Source organism: Pinus tabuliformis, chromosome 4_1, assembly GCF_031772625.1.
Source record: "Pinus tabuliformis cultivar Carrire ecotype Pingquan chromosome 4_1, CPIR1, whole genome shotgun sequence".
NCBI classification, from domain to species: domain Eukaryota; kingdom Viridiplantae; phylum Streptophyta; class Pinopsida; order Pinales; family Pinaceae; genus Pinus; species Pinus tabuliformis.
In genome coordinates, this window is record NC_142303.1 from 323357423 (window position 1) to 323382718 (window position 25296).

Consider the following 25296-nt stretch of genomic DNA (forward strand, 5'->3'; position numbering starts at 1 on the left):
GGAATAAAGGGTAGACTAACCGAGCCCTAAGGCTTAACTACCTGCGTGAAAGTAGGAGCTGAGGGTATAAAACCGACATCATGACTATCTTCGGATGTGAAAACTTGGTTCCAACATCCCCCCATACAGCTTCAGGTGAGACTTCGGTCCGCGCTCCGCGAGCTGATGCTGAAAGGTCCAGTAGTGTAGGGATTTGTTTGGCTAACTAATGTTCAACCTGGGTCAGGCCCCACAAAGCCAACAAATGGTTTTGTTGCCAGGACCGGAATCTGCATAAGAGATGTGTGATGTCGTATCACTAGAATCCAACTAAGAAAGAGGTCGAAGACTAGTTGGATAGGAAGATCCATGAATTCGCGGCACAGGAGAACAAAAATCCATGGTTGACAAAGGAACAGTGGTTGGATAGGTACCTGTATACAAAAATCCACGATATCTTTTTCTGTTCCTTCCCAGTTGAGTTATACGAGTGTATCACGAAGCTAGCGGATAGCCAAGGAAGGTGGAGACTTGATGGTCCTATTGTCTAGACCCCGGAGTTAGTATAGAGATTGGAAGCTTCTGAGGATAAGATCGCTCGTGTTGTCGATCATATCATAGGAGGATTTGTGACTGAATTCATGGTCGATACCTCAGATAGTTACAGCGAGGCGGAGCGGCGTTTTTCAAAGGTCCACGAGGTAAGTACTTGAAGTCTTTAAATACTTGGATTAAGGTGTTATTGTGCAAAAAATGGGTTATTGTTATAGACATTTTTGGGCACTGCAACCCCAATCATATATGTCCATAAACCAAGGGCTTCTGAGTCCCTAAAAGTGTTGTTTCATGCCCTAAAGGAAAAAGGTCAACTGATTACATCATCTCCCAGAAGTTCTCCACAGAAAACTGCTCAGAACTAGTCAAAACTGGACCATACAGGTTGCTCAGTGCTAAGGGTGCAATGCATCTCACCTGCCCAGTGTAAAAGGTGCGATGCATACTGGAAAGCCCTTCTGTAGGGTGCGATGGGTGAGAATGGACAAATGGCAGAGATAGTTTGCGAGGTGGATGATCATGGAATCTTCCAGAAACTTCTCCTGTGACACTTGCCTCTCTGAATTCGCCCAGGGATGAGTAAGAGATCATCAATCTCCAAGTGGAATCAAGAACTATCAGAGAGAAGACACTAATCAAAATCCCAGAAGCTGACTCACCTCCCTGCAATCATCTATATATGGATCCCTCATCCCAGAGATCCAGGGGCTAGAATTTTGTATCTGGTAAGGAAATGTTGTTGGTTTCCTGGTGGAATATCATAGTGTTGGGTGATCTAAGCTTTTCATGAGGTGAAGAAGGGCTTTCATGCTAGGAGGATGATGCTGGGTCAGATCAATGGGTTGTAATCCTCTCTTCTAATATTTACATCAATAAAGCTATTCAAGTTTTCCTCCACATTCTCGTATGTTTGATAGTATATGCATTTGTGTGGTCAATATATATATGGTCCTATATTGTTTATGATTGTAGATCTCTGCACTTTGAAGGTATTATGCTGCTTTGACTTTACAGGTACTCTTTGAAGCAGATTGGTCAAGGGAGAAGTGGAAAATACCTATTGGTGAGGAGAAGGAACAAGCAAAGAACTAAGCGAAAGATCGAGGTTGGTATTCTTTGATCCTCTCCTATCTACTTCTCATAAAGGAAAACAAAAGTAACTTTAATCTATTTGTTTCTAAGATAGCTACCCGTCTTAGTGGGACTAGCAGCTCTGCATAGACACTAGATTTCCCGATAACAAAATGGCGACTCCACTGGGGAGCGAATAGATTGTTTGCTTGTCTATATTTGTTTGTTTTATAAACTTACAGACAAAGCCTGAAGTCAAGCCAGCTAGCCTTCGAACTGCATTTGCTATGCAAGTGCAAAGTAGATCAATGCTACTTCAGTCTATCTCCGGGGTTTGTTTATAAACTGAACAATCTATTTGCAAACATCCTAATTTCCCTAGTGGTAGCTCTAGTAACCTCATTGGATCAGCCCCTGTGATTTCTATTTACTGACTATCATTAGCTCGGCCTAAATCCCTGAACTAAGCTGCAAACTGTGACCAAGAACCAAGTTGAAGTCTCGTCCCTGGACCATCGCACTTTCTCCTCTTGGGAATCTGGATGCATCGCACCTCCCGTGTGCAGTAGGTGCGCTGCATCACACTTTCCCTGTGTTGCAGGTGCGCTGATCAGATAAGACCTCTTCTGCTTCCATATTTTGGTTTCTTTATTCACTCTCTTCAGCTTTATTCAAGAGTTTTTCTATCTGTGATCAGTATACCACTGTGGAAACTCCCTTCCTTTGCATGAATCTGCCTCCATCGTGCAAAGAACTGTGAATGTTTTTATGTGTTGTGCACCATTTTCAGTTCTCTTTTACAAAGAAGTAGCATAATCGAACAGTCGTTTCTTGGTTTGAAGGTGTCGCAAGTGCTGTTTTCAATCAAAGAAAATGATCCTATTGTTCTTGATGGTCGATTATACTATTACTCTTGTATTTGATTTGAATTAGTAGTTTTTCAAGTGTCGAAAGCAATTTTCAATTCAAAATCGCAAAGTGTCGTCATTATCTTCCTTTCGTTTTTGAAGAGAAATTTGTTAGTACTGTCGCTTTGAAAAGATAATTCATATTTGTACTCAACATTCTTTATGTCATTCACACATTAAGAAAGCGGAAAACAAATACATGCATATGCATTTGCATTTAGACTTCTTGTTGGTTTGATTTAGGACAGTGCATCTAGTGTGTGCTCTCTGCTCTATGTTGAAAGAATATCATCTCTCTTTCTTTAGTAGCTAGGATTTTCATTAAAAAAAGAAGATTAAACGATTGTTTATCATCTTAGATTGCATTTTAGGAATTGTATATTTACATCACGCGGTGAACCTGAAAGGAAAATTTCTTAAGAAAGATCAACTGTAAAATAAATTCAATGAACATAAAAACGCTTTGGAACCTAACGCACAACATCTAGAAGTCTAGGCTAGAGACGTATTCCGACGTCGTAAAGCCTGGTAACTATCGCTTTCATCGTAGGTTGGGTGATTCCTCCTCTTTGAGATGATAAGTGCCAGTACAGACTTGTGCTCCCACGTACCGTCAAGTATATATTGGGAGACCACAATAGGCTATATCATTTATCCATAGGAAGCCGTGTCTGTCACCCTATCGACCGCAATGCACTAAACACAGCATTCAAGAAGATTGACTGTCGTACCGTAAAAAGTATTTTGCAGTTTTGCGATTGGTTTGGTAATCCCTCTGTCTAGATTTCCAGAGTAGTCTCTTTCGTTCCTTTTCAGACTCCTTAAAGGAAAAGGTCCATCTGAGCACTTGTCACTTCAAGCTCATTAAAAATTGAAGGCGACTAGAGTCATCTTTTGTTTTTTCTCGACTCTTAAAAATTGAAAAAGCAAGTTGTGTCAAAGCGTCTAAAATTCATTTAATTTGGAATCATTTTCCCCTTTATTTTTAGTTGATCGAGTAATCCACAATCGTGGAGGAAAGTCAATCGAAACCCCGTCGTTCGCGGAGACTTACAAGTCAACCGTCTTTGTCTCCAGAAACAAAACTATTCCAGATCAAAGTCCCCTGGTTTGGTTGGAACAAGTGTTCTGACACCCTCAAAGACTCCGGTTACTCCAAACATTTCTGGTATCCTTGCCTCTACAGAAGAAGTTCCGCAGCCACAAGAGGACAGTAGAACTGATCCTAGTGTGACGATAAACACTTCTATTCCTGAACCAGCTCCATCTATAGCTGATTCGGAAGGTGTTATTCCCCAAACATCTGTCGCTGCAGAATCTATACCTTCTTCGGCACCAGAAATATTTTACGGACCTGACGGTCTCCCTCTTCCACCTGGATTGATTGCTATAGAAGAGATTGTGGAGGATCCTCCATCTAGTACTCCATCGCATTTTGGAGTTGGGATCACCCTGTATCCTTCTTCGTCAAAAATTGGTCTCCCATCATCAAAAGTTCCTGTAGAATCGCTAGGAAATATTTTGGATAAACTAGATATGTCTGAACAACCGTCAACATCTAGGACTGTGTCATCTGACACAGCAATGGCAGAACTTCCTGTTGTTATTCCAACAATGTTCACCGGTGTACCGTCTATCCAAACTAGCTCTCAATCGCTGGATGGAATCCATCCAGCAGTTGTTTTGACAATATGGTCTGTTCCCATTTGTTCGTCCGGAATATATCTAGAATCTCTTATGTTGAGTCTCAGCAAATTGATCCTTCGCAGTGTCAATTTGGGCAGTCCGGTCCTCAAAGGCAAATCATTCTTTTGAGCACTGGATTACCGTCGTATGGGGGACAATATACCATTTCATTGTCTCCTCCGGGAGAACAAATATACAAGAGTTCACAACAGAATTCAGGTTATGCTGGAATTACATTCAGTGGTTGGGTGCCAATACTACCTCAACAACCAAGAGTTGTATACTCAATGCAACAAAGTCTGCCTATGTCAAATATCCCCACTACACCGGCTATTGTGACGGTGTCGCAAGTACAAGCGTTGCCTGTTGTATGCCAACCTCAAGTCTCTCAGGTCACAATTCAATAGCCTCTTGTCTCTACGATGCCACCACAATCATCGATTAGTGGCTCCTTAACTAGAGTGACCCAGGCTCAAACGGGTACCATCACCCCTCATCTTGGTCAAACAGCCAGTATTGGACAATAGCAAATGGTTTCACAACCATGGCTGGTGCAATATCAACAACCGCAATTCCAACAAGTTTACCAAGGATCTGAGCACCAAATCTTTGCAAGTAATGGGCAGTCGTATATTCAAAACGGTCAACATCAACCATTTCATAGTGGTTATGCCCATCAACCTTACCAAAGTTATCAGCATCAAATGCACTATGCTGGTATGAAAAGACCCACTGCTCAGGCAATCCCATCTTATCCTAGGTATGCTTCGCCGAACCTGAATCAACAGTTGCCCTTCGTGGCAACTTTAGAGTTACCAGATCTAAATCGGCTGACAAACGATCCAATTGCTTACGCCCCTTGGTGGCCAGTGATTCCACATAAACTTCCGTCGGATATTCCTAAATTTAATGGAAATCCGGGTGAAGACCCGTCGAATCATGTGATGACCTTTCATCTATGGTGTTCATCTAACACTCTAAATGATGATTCAATTAGGCTTCGCCTTTTTCAGCGAACGTTAACTGGTCCGGCAGCAAAATGGTATATCTAATTGCCTAGAGCTTCATTCGATAACTTCAGTACCCTAGCCACAATCTTTTTAACCCATTTTCAGTTACCCATAAGGTACGAAACAGGAATAGAGCTTCTTACCAATTTCAAACAGACAACGGCCACTCACATATCTGATCATATTCATGAGTGGTGACGTCGTCGTAGAATGGTAAAAACATATGTTCCTGATCAGCTGCTAGCTGAATGGTTTATTAAGTCATTATTACCTTATATTACGGAAGATGTGGCAAAGGGAGTCGTCACTGAAGAGCAATTCATTACTCATGCGCAATATCTAGACTTGATATATACTCAGTCTGCCACGCTCTACGATAAAATCCCTGATGCTCCTAGACCGGAATTCTCCATTCCTCCCCCTCCTAAATCAAGAAAAGACTCTCATGCCGGCGATGGCGTGATAGGTGCGACTAGCACGAAAACCGTAAAAGCTACATCAAAGAAGGCTCGTACGGTTTCAAGTCAAAATGCAAATGAGGAGCTTCTCACCTTAGAGGTAAATGCTGTGTCGACTAACAAAGGCAAAGAACCAAAGCAACCAGGGGGCAAGAAGAAAAAGAAAGGGAAGAAGAAAAAACAGGAGGAGTCGTCTCCTGAAAAATCTTCTGCAAACCCTTCTGGAGATAGGAAACCAAGTCATCCATGCTTCATATGTGATGAGGATCATTGGACGAAAGATTGTCCACATAAAGCCGAGCTTAGAAAATTCTTTAAGAATTCAAAAACCTCGGCGGTATTGACTGATCCGTTTCCGAATCTAGGAACAAATCTGGTTGCTAGTGACAATGCTTCCCCATCCCAAGTGCTAATGTTGTCTATTTCGAAGCAGCAAAATGATGCTTTGATATCGACAAGGAATAAATATTACGGGAATCCACAGTTGTCGGACAACAAGGCTAATGATCAACCTAGTAATTCGACAACAACTTCAACTAAAGTTGTGCCACCCATCATTCCTGAACTAACGATAAAGCCGCTGAAGGGAGTAGTACACAAATCGACATTTAATCCTCGTGCCAGAGCAGCACAGCATTATAATATAGTGGAGGATCTGGCCCAATCGCCGTCCACTATGTCGACACTTGAGGTACTGCAAAATTGCCCCTCCCAAAAGCAGGCTTTATTATCAGCAATAGGTGGGATTGACCCAACAGATTCCAATCTTGTGGCCTTTAATCATAAAGGATATGACCCTTAGTTACCAGCTCAACTAGCTTTCCTTATTCAAGTGAAAGCCCTCAACAAAACTGTTCATCGGACAATTATTGATGAGGGGGCATCTACATGTATTATGTCGATGAGTTGCTGGAAAACTTTAGGATCTCCACCCTTGTCACGATCTTCGACGACATTAAAAGCATTTGATGGACGAACATACACCCCATATGGGATTTTAAGTAACTTGCAAGTCGAACTGGGGGGCAAAACAGTAGAAATTTATGTTGAAGAAATTGACGGAAACCTCGACTACAACATCCTACTAGGAAGGCCCTGGATATATGATATGGTTGTCGTTGTGTCGACCTACTTCAGGAAGATTGCATTTCCCTTCCAAGGAGGTATTACAATCGTCGACCAGCAAACATTTCTCCCCAACAGTTCACAAGTTACGGGAAGCGTTCTGATGATCCATGGAAGCCCTCATTCGTTTCAAAATATCAGAGTAGACCTACTAAAAGACCCTATATTAATGGGGACTTTTGCCCTACCGCCTCCAATAAATATGGCGAAAGTGGCAATGGTGGGAAGCTGCAATATGATATATTCTATTCAAAAGATGTCCGAAAATGATATTAGCATGGATCATCTGCAGGTATTGCCTCTAAGCCCAGTAGAAATATTGTAGCAATCGATGTTTTCGGCATGGGAGGCAAACCCAAATCAACGCTCATCAAGTGTTTGGATAGATAGGTCTAAGGAATATGGCACCCCTTCAGGTCCTTGGTCGGAAGTAGATTCTACAAACGAAGGAATTTTTCAGTCAATGATGATTGACGGGGCACCATGGGAAGATTACCACCATCGTTCCCATCTTCCAGATTAGAAGGAAGATAGTTCCACTGACCTTCATCATCCCTCAGTTTTTTATTTTCTATCAAATACTGTAAACACAGTGGATTCCAAACGAAACTTATCCAATATTGAAGAGACTATCGCCATAAATATCTCGACCAAAACAAATGTTGTAGAGAATATTCATGTCGGCAAATCTTGTTCTTCTTCAGAACTAGAAATATATTACGCTCTTTTTCGCGAGTTCAGAGATGTCTTTGCTTGGTCGTATGATGAAATGCCAAGCATTGACTCAAGCATAATTGAACACGAAATTAAGATGTATCCAGATGTCAAACCGATACGATACCAAGCAAAAGACTACATGATCGTCAGTGATACGCTTTACCGTCGTGGTATGGATACAATTTTACGGAGGTGCCTCACCCACGAGGAGGCCGAAAAAGTCCTGAATGATTTCCATTCAGGCATGTGTGGGGGGCATCAATCTAGTTACGCTACTGCACAAAAGATTTTACGAGCAGGATACTTCTGGCCAACAATGTTCAAAGATTGCATAACCGTAGTCAAAAGTTGCCATGCCTGTCAAATCTTTGATTGCAAAACCAGAATACCACCTGCAACTCTGCAACCAATAGTTGTTGTTGGGCCATTCGCCAAATGGGGCATAGATTTCATGACATGTAACCCCACCTCAGCCGGGGGGCATGGGTATATCATAGTCGCAGTAGACTATTTTACCAAATGGGCCGAGGCGATGCCTACATTAAACAACAGCGGCGAAACGGCTGCCCTCTTCTTTTTCAATCATGTAGTCTCCAGATTCAGCATTCCACAGGCCATAGTTACAGATCATGGATCGCATTTTCGCAATCACATGATGATTGAGTTGGCTGCCAAATTAGGACTGTCCCACGATAGCTCTACTCCGTATTATCCACAAGCTAACGGACAAGTTGAGGCAATCAACAAGGTCCTAAAGCGCATGCTACAAAGGATGATCGGAGTCCATAAACGGAGTTGGCACCTGATCCTGTACTCGGCCTTGTGGGCATACCAGATGTTGGTGAGGAATGCAACCGGGTTTACACCCTTTCAACTGGTGTATGGCTTGGAAGCGATCTTACCAGTTCAGTGCGAAATCTCGTCCCTCAAGCTCGCAGTCGACCTTCTCCCCGGAACTTCAGAAGAGGAGGCTCGTTTCTTGGAACTAATCCGATTGGATGAAACCCGTCGTGATGCCGCTTTGGCTAATGAAGCCCATAAGAAATGAGTCAAGGCGCAGTTCAACAAGAATGTCAAACCCCGTGTCTTCTCAGAAGGTGACCTGGTCTTACTTTATGACCAGGAGTCCGATAAGTTGGGAGCAGGTAAGTTCAAGTCTTTATGGATGGGCCCCTATATTGTCAAGCATGTACTAGCAAAAGGAGCCTATGAGTTAGTGGATTATGATGGGATTCCACTGGCGCAACCCCGCAACGGGTTGTACCTTAAGCGTTACTATGCTTAGCTCAGTATAGTAACCCCTGTGCTTTTGTTACATTTTTGTTTTCGCTAAGGGTATTTTTTTTGGTTAGGTAATCCACTTTTGCATGTGTTGCAGATGTTGAACCTATTGGAATCATTTGTTGGATATGCCGACAAAGTGAGTCTTAGTTCGCGGAACCTATCTTCTGCAGCCTGGGCCATCTTTGATCCAAGCAGCGAGTTAGTAAGTTTCAAAGGGGTATGTATTGGTCGGTCAACGAACAACATTGCTGAATACAGCGCATTGATAGAACTCCTCTCTGATGCTATTATGCATGGCATACGCTGACTGGTCGTCAGGCTAGAATCACAACTCGTCATTCTACAACTCACCGGTATCTACTCCGTACGGAATCCAGCTATCACCACATGTTCCTAAGGGTCAAGATTTTGGAAAGGCAGTTTGATTCTATTCAATATCAGCATATTTCCAGAAACTTAAATACATTAACAGACTCATTGGCAAATTATGTGTTAGATAGACATTTGTAACATTTATAAAAGAAGCATTTCATCAATATTTGCATCAAGAACATGCAACTTAACCAAAATAAAGCTCCGAAAATCAAAATATATATATATATAACTGTTTATGGTTCATACATAATGTTCTGCGATCAAGACAAAATCGGTCAAATGACCCAAAACTCAAAATGCTAGGGGGCACCCTAGTCTAATGATGCTAGTGATAGCAAGTCACCGCCTATGAAATCATGCATAAAATCCTAGTCCATCGACGTGGCACACCAGTGGTATGTCGCTGCAGCCTCAAAGGAAACTCGTTAGTCCTCACGTCCGGGATACTAAGAGTGAGACCCTCGACCTGCTCCTGTAATGCTACAAGAGTCTCAGCCACATCCAGGTCGCGAAGGATAGCCCTCCCCACAGCCTCTCCTGCTGGAGCGGTAGCTGGTGCTCTCAGGCGTACTGCTGGTCGCACTGGTCCGATATCTGCATGAGCACAAGAGTTTTTTATTAGCCTTGATAGAAGAAAACATAAGAACATTATAAAAACAATAAACAGGGATATGGTCAGAGAATTTACCTATAACACCCCACTGCTCACCAGCCGGCAGCACCAAATCTAGGTCACCTCGGAAATCCATACCAGCATATGGACACTCGGCATAAACCATCTCCTGACGGGTAAACAACTCGAAGAAGGTACCAGAGAAAGAAACCTGGGACTGACCAGCATGTCGAGCCATGAGGTCAACCCATCTCTGCATCTGTGGCTCAGTCAGTGGAGGTAAACAAGTGAAATGTACTGCGGCTGCATCAGTGGGATCTTTTCCAAGGTGAAAGTGGTCAAAATAGAACCATAGTTGAAATTCTTGGATCTTCTGCTTGTTCTTTCATCACAGGGAGTACTGCGTCACACCAGTTGAACACATTTGGTTCGAGGCATTCCAAGGCGTACTGCATATAGGACCTGTTAGCCACATGAAGAGCCACACTACCAGCCAGTCTAGAAAAAGTGAACAGAATGGTCCTCAAGGACCGATCAGTGACATCTCAGATGTTGATCTTGCCATCCCTACTCGGCTGAGATCCCTCTCTGCAGTACCGGTGAATGTAATCTCTCACGGATTCACCCCCACGGGCGGAACCTGATAATGAGAGAGGGGCACCACGCCTCGATAAACCGGTCAAAAAATAGATGTCCACGACAGTCAAGGGGATGGATTTGCCTCTGATCTGGAACACCTAGTTGGTAGGATCCCATGCATCGAGGAAATATTGCAACAAGTTGATTTGTTGCCTCATGCTAGAGATGCAGAAAAACTTGAGCAGGCCACAGTTCCGCAGTGCAGTTACCATACCCGGATCATGTAAAGCAACCATGTCCTCTTCTTCATGCTTGTGTTCTCGCCATGTAACAACCATTTTGCTCCGATGAATCTCTGTAAAACAAACAAGAGAAGATTCAAGGTCCTGATTTGGAAAAAAAAGGCAAAAATTCCATGAGAAAACAATGCAAAAGTTTCCTTTCTTGCGCCCATCACACCCCAGCAATGTACTAGGTGATATGCATACTGACTAGCCAATGGCTAGGCCAGTATGCATCGCACCTTTCGATATAGGAAGGGTGCGATGGAGCCAGGGTGAATTTTTCAAACCCCAAGGGCTCAGAAAAACAGGAAAACATGCTTAGAATTCAAAAAGGAAGGAATGCAACTGAAGAGCTCAGGTTTAGCTCTTACTCGGTCCAGACGGCACCGAGAATCGTCCACAAAATCTCCTGGAATCAGCTAGTGAAAATCAAGGGGGGAAGGCACCTCCAAAGCTCCAACAAACCAAAGTCCAAATGAAATGGTAAAATGAGGGGTAAAAACCACTTTTAAATTACTTTTCACATAATTCGAGTAAGGTATTAGTGTTTTAACTCATTTTTCAAGCATGTATTGTTCATTTCTAATCGGTTTGATGAAGCAATTGAACAGGCAATACGACCGTCGAAAGAACAAAGTGTTAGCAGTGAAATCAAATAATCAATGACCATTATCACGAGCAGTTTTTATGTGAAGTTCAAGATCGTTAAAATTAAACCTAAGAAATGAGAAAATGTTTCCCCCCAGAGTTTAAGCTCATTAAAAAATGAACCAATTTCTGGTAAATAACCATTGTGAATGCATTATCATCAGCTCTTGAGCCTTGGTCGTGTTCTCATCATCACCTCCACTCTGTTTTAGCCGATCATTCGCCTCCATTTGATTGTTTACCCCTTTTGAGGAACAGCTACGAAGAGTGATTCTGTTAGCCATCCTTGTGACACTGTCGTGATTTGAAAATTCCAAACCTTACCTGGAATCAGCTGCTACCTGAAATTATCACTCATTCCTCAAAAAACGAGTCTCCTTTAAGCTCTTTTCATCTGACTCGTAAAATATGAAAATATTGCCGAGCAGTTGGCCTCTCCAGCTCGTTAAAGCTACTGGGAGTGCTATCCCTCCTCTATATTTTAATCTTTTTGGACCTGAGGGATTATTACACAAAAAGATCGAGCGCTTGTCTTGTCCGACTTGTTAAAACTATCGAAAATTCATCCCTTTTGTATTATTTTATACTTTTTCGGACTTAAGGGATTACATGACGAAAAAGGATCACTGGAGTTTCCTTTCAATCCCTTTTCACACTCTCTAAAATTGAAAAAGGACCGAGTTGTATTTGTCATTAAACTCGTTAAAATCAATAGCAACAAACTTGTCCATTCAGACAAGAACGAGTTTCATTGTCGCTAGGCTCGTTAAAACATAGCGACGGGTTTGCCCGAAGGGAAAATTATAGAACAAGCATATGTTATCCTCCTCAAGATTGATAAAAATAAAGAGGTACTGGTCATCAATGACTGGGGAAAAATGGGAAAGAAAACTTGAAGAAACTTTATTGGTAGCAAGTCGCTCTTGAACATGACACTTTCACTCCATCACCATGATTGAGTCGGGTTGGGTTATTCCGTTCACCGGTCATATTACCATTGGTCCACCGTACCATCCATCTTTGGGGTTAACGCTACCAATCCATTTCAGTGTCACTGATATGTTCAAGAGAAGTTGATTAGAGAATTCACCAACCCATCTTGTGTCTCATCCGTTGTAATACCTTTACGCTTCATTCTTTCATGACCGCCACCCTGAACCTTGTATCATCAGATCGTTTTCACCTCCAAAAATCATTTGCTCTGTTCCGTGTCATAGATGTGGGATTCATTAAGGCCCTCCTACGATGGGTCACTTCTTGTCGACATCAGCTCATTATCCAAGAAGTCGACCTAGGAACAACCCTTTCAGTACTTTGAAGCTTGCATGCCTCAATGGCAAGTTTCTCACTTTCAGCGACAAGTTTACATCAATGGCCTTCGACCGAGAGATTTTGCGTGGTGTTCGATGCCAAGTCCCATTTTCACACCACGCGAATTGTACTGTCATACCTTGAGGGTCATCATCATTATCGGTGATTCCTCTTGCGCCTGTTAACAACTTACGTTATTGGTTGGTAATCAGACGATGTCTTTCCATGTTCGACTCCAGAACATTTTTCACATGGATCGACTTGTACTTCAGGCGAAGATTGGACGAGTTTGAAGACCTTGAATCTAGTTTCATCCATCTGGGCTGCGATATATTCAGGAAAATAAAGACATCAAATGTACATCATTGCTGCACAGATGATCATCTGAATCAAAGGATGATGGCTCTATCAGAATCATCAGTCTGCCACACAGACGGTTGTCTGTCCTATGTACATGAAAATGAATTTATAAAGCTGAGCATGGGAATGCCCGCCTCAGCTAGATCATGAAAATATTATGAAGATAATGTATTGTATTATATCTTATTACAAGTCGCCTTCCAGTTCGAAAAACCTCGGATCCTCATGATAAAGCATTTCACCCGACATCAAAAGATTAACGACCTCATGCTTTAGGGGGCAACTATTATAGACATTTTTGGGCACTACAACCCCAATCATATATGTCCATAAACCAAGGGCTTCTGAGTCCCTAAAAGTTTTTTTTCATGCCCTAAAGGAACAAGGTCATCTGGTTACATCATCTCCCAGAAGTTCTCCACAGAAAACTGCTCAGAACTGGTCAAAACTGGACCATACAAGTTGCTCAGTGCTAAGGGTGTGATGCATCTCACCTACCCAGTGTAAAAGGTGTAATGCATACTGGAAAGCCCTTCTGTAGGGTGCGATGGGCGAGAATGGACAAATGGCAGAGACAGTTTGCGAAGTGGATGATCATGGAATCTTCCAGAAACTTCTCCTGTGACACTTGCCTCTCTGAATTCGCCCAGGGATGAGTAAGAGATCATCAATCTCCAAGTGGAATCAAGAACTATCAGAGAGAAGACACTAATAAAAATCCCAAAAGTTGACTCACCTCCCTGCAATCATCTATATATGGATCCCTCATCCTAGAGATCCAGGGGCTGGAATTTTGTATATGGTAAGGAAGTGTTGTTGGTTTCCTGGTGGAATATCATAGTGTTGGGTGATCTAAGCTTTTCATGAGGTTAAGAAGGGCTTTCATGCTGGGAGGATGACGCTGGGTCAGATCAATGGGTTGTAATCCTCTCTTCTAATTGTTGAGATTGCAACAAGATGATGGAGCTTAGTGAAAAGAGTCGCCTTCACTAAGTGGGCCCGCAGGCAAATTATGGCGCAAGTTCTATTTTTGATCACAGTGTGGATGATCACAGTGTGGGTGATCACAGTGTGAGTGATCACAATGTGGGTGACCAAAGTGTGGGTGACCACAGTGTGGGTGATCAAAGTCTATTTTTAGACTGGCTGTCAAAAATAGAAAAGTCAAATATTATTGTCTCATAATAATATTTGGACTATAAACTTGATCTTATTCTCTTGGAGCACTTCAGTTTGAGCTACAGATGTGGCCCATGCAGCTGTCAGAAGGAATTATGCTTTTCTTATGAGTCAGTTGATTTGTTGCATGCATGACTTCAGTTAGAACTCAATCAGTTGAGTTTGGTGGAGTTGATTGTGGAGTTGATGGAGTTGTGTTCAGTTTGACTTGGTTAAACTAGACTAACTAACTGCAAATAGACTAATGATGAGTTGTTAAACTAATTATTAACTCATAATACAATTATAGAATACATCAGTTAACTCAGTTGCATGTCAGTGCATGTTCAGTTCAGCAGGGACAGGTGTTAGAGAATCAGATTGCTATCAGTTGTGACTATAGTTGTGCATCAGATCTTGCACAATCAAGGGATTGAGTATGCCAATGAGTTTGCTCATGTATTTGCCCAGTTTGTAGCTTCTGCTCATGTCTTACACATTGTGAGTGATTATTTGGAGGTGAAATAAGAGTTTGGTAGACCATTCTCATTCATTCTTGAGCAGGTATTGAGCAGTGGAGGCAGGCAAGCAGTGGAATAGATTTGGAGATCAGATCTTAGCTGTATTGTGTGTAACAGGTGGAGCTGGTACTGGATTGCTTGTGATAAGCATTGTACTTTGTAATGTTACATGGTCTCTGTTAGTGTCAGTCTTTCCAGCCTTCCTCCAGTGATCAAATATGCTCTTTCAAAGTGATTTTAAAGTGTCAAGGTCAAATTTTGTCATTTCAAAGAGTTTTCAAGCAAAATTTGGTCACTAGGCATTAGGTCTAGGGTTTGCCCAAATGTCAGTCCATGTCATCATTCAGCTGAGCCTATCATCATTTAGAGGGTTGTCATTATCATGTCAGTGTCTAATGAGTCATTTCACACCTTTTTCATGCTTCAGTTGCACCTAGGCAAGGTCATTTCCCTCTCCTAGGGTTTTGAAGGCAATTTCACTTGGATGGTCAAATCACCGGCAAAACTTGTTTCCTGATGTTCATACACCTTTCCCTATCCTTAAAGTACCTTGTCAAACACTTCCCATCCCTTAGATCCGCCAAATTCCTGATTTTTGCACAAACCCTAGTTTCTAGCTACAACATGGCAATTTTCTAGGTTTGGCCTGTGTTTTGTCCTTTTCGACCCCTTCCCCTCACTCAATCTCTGAGATTCCACTTTCCCCTGCTTCCTAACATCCCTCCCCACTCCCAAAAATTTCCCCAAGAATTTAGAAGCCCTCTATCCCCTTCATTTCGCTCCATTTCGACAAAATCCCTTGTTTCACACATCGGGACAAGTTTCACTCAAAAGCTGTTTCTGAGCAATCAAAGATGAATTTTGCAAAACTGAGAGAGGTTTTTGTCCACAACATGCCAAGGAAGAAAAACCTCTTTCACTTTTTACACAGGTGTCATGGTTTGAGAGAAATGTCAAAAATACCGGCGAGAACGAAGGTGCTCCAAGGACGGTTGGCCAAAGCACAAAAATGAAGGAAAACGCCCGATCCACTCCAAATTTTGGCCAAAGCCTCTTTGACTGAGCATCATACTTGATTGGGGACTCCCAGCCCAAATTTCAAGAAATTTGGAGAAAATTTTGTCATTTGTGAATTTTTTGTGCCAATTACAGGTTTTTCCCAAGAACTGGTCTCACCCCGGGTGAGACCAGTTTGAAGGGCTGCTCGGAATTTTGCAAACTTGGCATTTTTGGAAAGGGCATTCAAAAATAAAAATTACCAATACTTGGGAGAAGCCTGATTTTGAGTTTTGAGCCTCCAAAAGCTCAAAATACACCTAAAAAATGACTTTTTGCCCACTTTTTGAGTTGCAGAAAGTGACCTTGGGAGAAATGGTTTTTGAGGGGTCAAATCAACACCAAATTCAGAAATTCCACTTGGGATGGAAATTAGACAGGCAAAGCTTTCCAATGAGCCATCTTGCACCTGATTTGGACCAGTGGAACCCACTCAAAAACAGCTATAAAGGGGCGCGACCAGAACTTCCAGATTTGCCAGAATTGCCATTTTCGGTCAAAAAACACTGTTTTGACTATGGTTGACCATTTTTACTTGTAGATGATGGATAAATGTAATATTTTCATGGCACTTTGATAGATTTTATCTCTCTTTACCCTTCTAGAAGCTTCCATGATGTAAAAAGTGAAAAATTAATGCATGGATGAGTTAGCTAAGTAATAGAGGCAAGTTGTTTGGCTGCCTATTTTCTAGTTCTTAGTTTAGAATTAGTTCAAACTGCTCCTAGGAAGCTGAGCTCGACCCCTAGAGGTGGGGAAAGGAGTTAGATGGTCTAGATGGTCTATATTATGCTCTCTCCTTCTCATTTTCATGGTTGGACTCTTGTGTAAGGAAGCTTTATTGTATATTGTGCATCTATTTCTGCAATTGAAGGCAAGGAAAGCCAGGGTTTTACAGACATCTTTGAGGATTCTTGTGGATCTGATTGTTGATGGTGTGTTCTCTACATGTTCTTGTAAGTTTGTTTATGTGTTTCACATCTCTCTTATGCTTCTAAATTGGACAGATGAAGTGGTAAAGTTTGAATTCATGTTTTGACATGCTCAGCTTTTTAGTTTGTTCAATTTTAATGTTTTCTACTGTCTAGAGAGGATTCGAATTGTGTGTTTGCCCTCTTTAGCTTCTCCTCTATCATCTCTGATCATCCATCTCAGATTAATGCATCAGCACTCATTCCTACCTTGCCCCTTAGATCCCCCTGTGAAAACTGTGCTCAATCCCCGCACCTTGAATTGCACTTCCACCAATTGCCACCAAAAACCCCAAAAATCATTAAATCAACCCCCTTATCAATTTACTAGCCTAAAATATTTATTATTAATTGGTCAGCCTAATCATATTGAAAGATCTATCGAATCTGACCCGAGAGAGCCTTCTCATACCTCGTAGGGCTAGCTACGAGGTGAAATGGCTTGATGTAGCCTTGAAGGTTTACCTTCCTCAGCCTAGGGTGAAATCTCAAGCGCTAACATATTGGCGACCATACTGGGGAGAACATATTAATCGTTTGCTCATTGTCGTGTTATTTCATAAGTCTTAGACGGAGCCTGAAGTTACGCCAGGAGCCTTCGAAAACGCTCTTGTTTTACATCAGCGCAAGTAGATAAACGCTGCTTCAGTCTATCTCCGTGGGATTTGTGAACATATCGCTTCATTGACACTTTACTCCAGTACATGTATCAAGTTCAGATCTGATTGTTGATAGTGGACAACGATCAGACACTTGAAAGGCTGAAAATCATTCACTGGCGACTCCTTCACTGAAAACTCCAGAGATCGATGTTTCATGGTGACTTCACTGCAGATAGATCAGTGGCTTTGAGATTTTCAAGATGGATCAGATTGCAAGAAGATATGCTCCATTGAGCCGAGATCACATTCCAGGTTTTCCGAATAAAATTCCAAAGGTAGATTGGTCAAGGAATTTGCCTACATTTAAAGATGATGGTCGGAAGGACACTGCTCTACATCTGGTCAGATTTCACATGCATATTCGCAAATTCAAGATGGATTTTCCTGAAGATTGCTTGATGAAGATATTCTTGGCCACTCTGGAAGGTAAAGCCCAATCATGGTATGAAAGTTTGCCGCCTGCTTGTATTTACTGCTTAAAGGATTTTCATGCTATGTTTATTGAAAAGTATAAAGAATCATATCCATCATTGAATTTAGTTCAAGACTGTTGCAAGAATGCCTATAGTTTTATTGAAAGCCTTGAGAAGTTTTATGAAGATGATAATTTCATGGATTATGAGATCATGGAAGCCCTGTATGAAAAGCCGTTTCAGCAGCACATAGAAATCTTAGAGGATTCTTATCAAGATCAGCAGGTTGAAGATGGTCATATGGCTGTAATTGATGAAAGAGAAGAGCTTGTTACAGATCTGCCCACAGAAGACAGCAGCATGCAACCCATCAAAGAGAGCTCTACTGTTGAGATCATAGACAGAGTTTTGGATTCAGAGGTTCATGAACAGCAAGGTGAGACTTTTGTGCAAGTAAGTGATGAATCTCCTTTCAATAACTCAGTAAAAAATGATAGTTTGAATGCCTTGTCATATGAAGACAATCACTGTTTGAACAAAAGAAAACAAAGGGTAGTATCTCCTCTATCTGAAGATGAGATAGATCTACTTTTGAGAGGTCTTGTTCCAGCTCAAGTTAACGTAGAAATGCAGTGTGCACATGGTCAAGAAGATGATGGTGGACCTTCTTCCTCTTCTGAAAAAGAAGGTTTTGTTGTTGAGACCATAGACAAAGCTTTTGATCCAAATGTTCTCATGCCATCAGAACAGGGCCTGCATGAGGAGGTAATTCAGTCAGTTCATGAAAAGCAAGATGACATCTTCATTCAAGTAAGTGAAACAGTTCCTTTGGATGAATTTATAGTAGATGATAGAAATGTCATTTTTGCACCTCAAGAAACAGCTGAAGTTTCTTTCCTTATGATTGAAGAATGTAATAAGGAACTTGATAATTTGGTTGTGATATCATATGAAGATGACCTACAGCACATTCACACCATAGAAGATCATAGCATACAGGATTACCTTTCAGATTCTTCATATGTTTCATGTGCTGAAATGTTTTTCCAAGAAGAGATCTGCTCATCCATTTGTTCAGAGATTTTTGAAGCCCATGAGCATACTTTTACCGAAGCACATGATGAAGGCAGATCAGAGTTTGAAACAAAGGATACCTTGTTCTTTCAGCAGGAAGTGACAGTGGCAAATCCTCATGTTTTTCACGATCCTCTAGCAAGTTTGTTGCAGCCAGCAGTGATAGTGTTTATTGCAGTGTTCAGTGATGAAGGAGATCATGGTCAGCTATGTTTTTGGATGCCCAGGGATAGGTTTGTACTGTTGATCATGAGATCTGATTGGGAGAATCAGTCAAGAAGGCATTTGCTTGATTGGTTACATTGGCATTATGATATAGTTTGATGTGTATTGTCTTGTAAGAAACACAGGTGGTTGTCATCATGATTTCAAATCTTGATGGACTGCTGCCCTTCTCTTGTTTTAGTTAAGTCGGTCATGAGTCATTTGTGTTTGGTCTGTTGAGTGAGTTTTTTCAAGTTATTTCAGTTTGCCATCGAGTCGGTTTGAGTCAAGCTTCAGTTAAGTTTCAGTCAGTTTTCAGTCAAGTTCTCATTCAATAAATGTGTCAAAGTTTTGTGTCAAAGGTGTGAATAAGTTGACTCCATTGCCCAATGAAAAAAGCACTGGTCTGCTCTCCCAAGAGGTCTGAGGTTCTTGGCACCTCCAAGGAGCTGCCATCCCCATTGGAGCCAATGTTAGTGTCAGTCTTTCCAGCCTTCCTCCAGTGATCAAATATGCTCTTTCAAAGTGATTTTAAAGTGTCAAGGTCAAATTTTGTCATTTCAAAGAGTTTTCAAGCAAAATTTGGTCACTAGGCATTAGGTCTAGGGTTTGCCCAAATGTCAGTCCATGTCATCATTCAGCTGAGCCTATCATCATTCAGAGGGTTGTCATTATCATGTCAGTGTCTAATGAGTCATTTCACACCTTTTTCATGCTTCAGTTGCACCTAGGCAAGGTCATTTCCCTCTCCTAGGGTTTTGAAGGCAATTTCACTTGGATGGTCAAATCACCGGCAAAACTTGTTTCCTGATGTTCATACACCTTTCCCTATCCTTAAAGTACCTTATCAAACACTTCCCATCCCTTAGATCCGCCAAATTCCTCATTTTTGCACAAACCCTAGTTTCTAGCTACAACATGGCAATTTTCTAGGTTTGGCCTGTGTTTTGTCCTTTTCGACCCCTTCCCCTCACTCAATCTCTGAGATTCCACTTTCCCCTGCTTCCTAACATCCCTCCCCACTCCCAAAAATTTCCCCAAGAATTTAGAAGCCCTCTATCCCCTTCATTTCGCTCCATTTCGACAAAATCCCTTGTTTCACACATCGGGACAAGTTTCACTCAAAAGCTGTTTCTGAGCAATCAAAGATGAATTTTGAAAAACTGAGAGAGGTTTTTGTCCAAAACATGCCAAGGAAGAAAAACCTCTTTCACTTTTTACACAGGTGTCATGGTTTGAGAGAAATGTCAAAAATACCGGCGAGAACGAAGGTGCTCCAAGGACGGTTGGCCAAAGCACAAAAACGAAGGAAAACGCCCGATCCACTCCAAATTTTGGCCAAAGCCTCTTTGACTGAGCATCGTACTTGATTGGGGACTCCCAGCCCAAATTTCAAGAAATTTGGAGAAAATTTTGTCATTTGTGAATTTTTTGTGCCAATTACAGGTTTTTCCCAAGAACTGGTCTCACCCCGGGTGAGACCAGTTTGAAGGGCTGCTCGGAATTTTGCAAACTTGGCATTTTTGGAAAGGGCATTCAAAAATAAAAATTACCAATACTTGGGAGAAGCCTGATTTTGAGTTTTGAGCCTCCAAAAGCTCAAAATACACCTAAAAAATGACTTTCTGCCCACTTTTTGAGTTGCAGAAAGTGACCTTGGGAGAAATGGTTTTTGAGGGGTCAAATCAACACCAAATTCAGAAATTCCACTTGGGATGGAAATTAGACAGGCCAAGCTTTCCAATGAGCCATCTTGCACCTGATTTGGACCAGTGGAACCCACTCAAAAACAGCTGTAAAGGGGCGCGACCAGAACTTCCAGATTTGCCAGAATTGCCATTTTCGGTCAAAAAACACTGTTTTGACTATGGTTGACCATTTTTACTTGTAGATGATGGATAAATGTAATATTTTCATGGCACTTTGATAGATTTTATCTCTCTTTACCCTTCTAGAAGCTTCCATGATGTAAAAAGTGAAAAATTAATGCATGGATGAGTTAGCTAAGTAATAGAGGCAAGTTGTTTGGCTGCCTATTTTCTAGTTCTTAGTTTAGAATTAGTTCAAACTGCTCCTAGGAAGCTGAGCTCGACCCCTAGAGGTGGGGAAAGGAGTTATATGGTCTAGATGGTCTATATTATGCTCTCTCCTTCTCATTTTCATGGTTGGACTCTTGTGTACGGAAGCTTTATTGTATATTGTGCATCTATTTCTGCAATTGAAGGCAAGGAAAGCCAGGGTTTTACAGACATCTTTGAGGATTCTTTTGGATCTGATTGTTGATGGTGTGTTCTCTACATGTTCTTTTAAGTTTGTTTATGTGTTTCACATCTCTCTTATGCTTCTAAATTGGACAGATGAAGTGGTAAAGTTTGAATTCATGTTTTGACATGCTCAGCTTTTTAGTTTGTTCAATTTTAATGTTTTCTACTGTCTAGAGAGGATTCGAATTGTGTGTTTGCCCTCTTTAGCTTCTCCTCTATCATCTCTGATCATCCATCTCAGATTAAGGCATCAGCACTCATTCCTACCTTGCCCCTTAGATCCCCCTGTGAAAACTGTGCTCAATCCCCGCACCTTGAATTGCACTTCCACCAATTGCCACCAAAAACCCCAAAAATCATTAAATCAACCCCCTTATCAATTTACTAGCCTAAAATCTTTATTATTAATTGGTCAGCCTAATCATATTGAAAGATCTATCGAATCTGACCCGAGAGAGCCTTCTCATACCTCGTAGGGCTAGCTACGAGGTGAAATGGTTTGATGTAGCCTTGAAGGTTTACCTTCCTCAGCCTAGGGTGAAATCTCAAGCGCTAACATATTGGCGACCATACATAATACATACAAGTATAACTGACTGGAAAATACATAATGGATCATCTGATCATAATAAGTACATGTCTGAATATCACATATAAGACTGTCAATGATGCTGAAAGATGCAACGGATCACTGAAATCAAAGACTGATCCCATAAGGTACCAACTGAACATGACGGAATAGGATGGTACTACACTGCAAACTCAGGTGCCAGCATATAGAATGTCGCCATGACTGACTGCAACATATAAAGTGGAGTGGTATCAACGAGCAGTAACAGGAGCAACTGTCAAGTGAACCAATGAATGCTGATACAACCTGAGGTCTTCACTGACCGCCGTGGTACATTTCTACACCATGGGAATAAATGATCTGAAGTCGACCATGTGAGAAATCGTTTGATTACCGGTCATTGATGTATACCGTTAACAAACGCGAGACTACTCACCGATAATGATAATGAGCGTCAAGGTACCCAGTACAATCTAACAAGTGTGAATAGATGAGCTGAAGTCGAACACCTGTAAGAATTTATCAATCAGGAGACAATGATGGTTTCCCACTGTCGATAGCGAGGAATCTGCCACTAATGACTGCAAACCCCAAGGTACTGCCAAATGGACTCTAGATCTTTGCCCCAGAGCAATGAGTCGGAGTCGATAGGGAAAGATCCGCTAGAAGGAAGGCATTAAGGCATCCTTCATCAATCTAGCGCGAGTGTAACCCGTAGGCCAATAATGTGGAAGGAATCGGACGAAAAAGATGTAGTAACCCAACCGAAGTACGTTTCCGGCGTACACAAGATGTGGCTAGCGCACGGCAGAAACCCTCTGAACCAACCAATAATGAAAGCCGACACAGAGGCGAGGTATCCACCAATAGGGTCAAATGGAATCCAAGGTACTGCACGAATCCCAATGTGTGATAATGTATGCTGATGTCGAACACAAGGGAAACCACTCAGTCAAAGACCCATGATACTGATCGATGCTGAGCACAAGGTAACCTATCAATAATGAAAATAGGGCCAGGGTGCGGCTCTATGCCTGTCCTCAGAGAAATGTGTCGTCGTCGATAAGGACAAGACCCGCCAGCAAGAAGTCAATGGGGACCTTCTCAAACCGGCACGAGTAAAGGACCAATATAACTGATGTGATGATAGACATGACACTGACAACCAGGGATGGCCGACTGAAAAACGAGTCAAGAGACACCGCAGAAAGGCCGACTCAGGCTAACTTCCCTTGAACAAAAGCACGACTCAATGTGACTATGTGGTAGCATATGATGAATCTGTATAAGTTCGTCATGCAGGAGGCACGAACGAACCCTCCATATGATTGGAAGAGATAACCAATCGGGGGAGAACTGGCTCGATAACAAGATTATGGCATACCTAAGTCAAACTAAATCCCACCCATGCGGAGGAGACTTTGTTTTGAGTGCTTTGTTCAAGGGCGACACGACTGACTCTAGCTGCCAACAATAAATGGAAATAATGTCCCTGTTCCCGCTCTTTTTGGAATATTTAATTTTTTTGTCTTTTTCTAATAAGCCGGAAAAGAAAAATAAAAAATAAAAGAATGCTATGGTACAGTGGAAAGAACGAGTGTCGGTGAAACAGATGATCTAGTTCCTGGGAAAGGAACGTTCCTATGCTCAATGCAGGGAGGTGAAAAACTGGTCAGTGACACTCAGAGGTAAGTTCCTTCCACGGATTTGGGTATGTCAAGCTGCAGAAGTCAAGGGTATGCAAGGTTGATTTTGCAGACGTCATGGTCAAAAGTTGGCTTAAACACGAGTCCAAGTGAAGCCGGCTATAGGCCAAAAGGTGCAAATGGTCAACATGCAATGCAGAAGTACAACTCAACACACATAGGAGCCTCTAGGGTATAAGGCCAGAATGAAGCGAAGAAGCACAGAGGAATGAGTCTTCAACGCATAAGTCGTGGCGGGACTACAGAGGACTCCCGAGCCTACTCAAAACGAAGCAGCATGGGCAACAAATGTCAGTGAGGTGCTAACTAGGATGCCCATGTAAAAGGATGGCTCTACCATCATGTCATGATTTAAAGAATCGGCGAGTGAAAATGGCTTACGAACCATAACATGATGGGGTCGACCCTACGGCAGATGTATCGGTCAAATGGAGGCTAGTATGCATAATGCAACGGAAAAATGGTGTCCCTAACCTATATGCCAGTGAGAACACGATACCTGCCATGACGGGTCAGCAGTCATGGAACCGTCTCGAACCGTCGAAAAATGTCCAAAATGTCCTAAAAAACAACCCAATCTCGACATTCCAAGCTCCCAAGTTAAAAGTGACATGAAACCAAACAAAATAAAATTTTGAAAAAATTTTGCATTTTCAAAACTTATAAAAAGTAATTTTGGACTTACCATTTTCACCGTTTGACTTGGAGAGCAAAAATTGTGGAGCAAAAGGAGCAAACTTCCCCGTGACTTATTCAACCATTCAAACTTGCCGAAAACTTCCAGGTAAGCACTAAACTTGTCTTACAATTGATTGTGATAGTTTTTAGGAAGTTTAATTAATGTTTCACCGTTAGACTTTTGCAAAAAATTGCTCTGCGGCGTACACGTGGGTTGGCTGTATAGAAATCACGTATATGACAGCCCTACACGCGACTGTATACAAGTGAACCCGCGTGTGCGCAGCAAACTAATCTTATACAAAAAACTAACGGATGAAAATGATTTTTTCTTTCAGGATGACTATCACATGGCGTGAAAGAGAGCACTCAGCTGTAGATAATGAAGTTATGAACAATGATGAGGCACTAGACGCCCTGCGGGGATGCAGATTGTTAAAATTCTTCAAGTTGCCAAATATGAAAGCAAACGTGCGTCTGCTCGAGAGACTCATTGATTATTGGGATGTCGAGGAAGAAGCTTTTGTGATTGATCAGATGCCACTCAGGGTAGAAGTGGAAGATATATATTTCATCACGGGCCTTTCCCGAAGGGGAGAGGTAGTAAACTCCCGGGGCAGGACCCGGAATAGTCTCAGTGTAGACGACTATGTTCACATTTACTGCCCAGGTCATCGGAAGGTCGGGAGCCAGATCTCTATCCCACACGTGGAGAGTTTGTCACTGCGGATAATCTTGTTCACCATAGCTCGAGTGAACGGATCATCCTCACTACATCAGGCATCACGGGTCAACATGAGCGTAGCAGTGGACTGTCTCACCACGGTGTTTGACTGGTGTACTCCTCTACTTGCCAACATGAAGGAACAGCTTGCTTCTATCAGGAGGGGACAGACCAAGAACTTTGGGTACGGAACCATTTTATGCACTTTCTTCTTCGAGAAGGTTCTCGCACTCCGCCCCAGGGTAGCAGTTCCCATCAGTAGTCCACGTGATCCACGTATGGGCCGGTGGGCTGACTTGATGAAACGTCTGGGGGGGGGGAAGTGCCTAGG

General features: G+C 42.1%; 1 protein-coding gene across 1 annotated transcript in view; it reads left to right on the forward strand.

Moving 5' to 3' along the window:
- Window positions 1–620: 620 nt before the first annotated feature.
- LOC149175599 (disease resistance protein RPS2-like) overlaps window positions 621–25296 on the forward strand; it is a 48806-nt gene continuing 24130 nt past the window's right edge. Inside the window, exon 1 of the mRNA XM_089421178.1 lies at window positions 621–680. Coding sequence (XP_089277304.1) covers window positions 621–680 — 60 coding nt within the window. The remainder of the gene's footprint in view (window positions 681–25296) is intronic.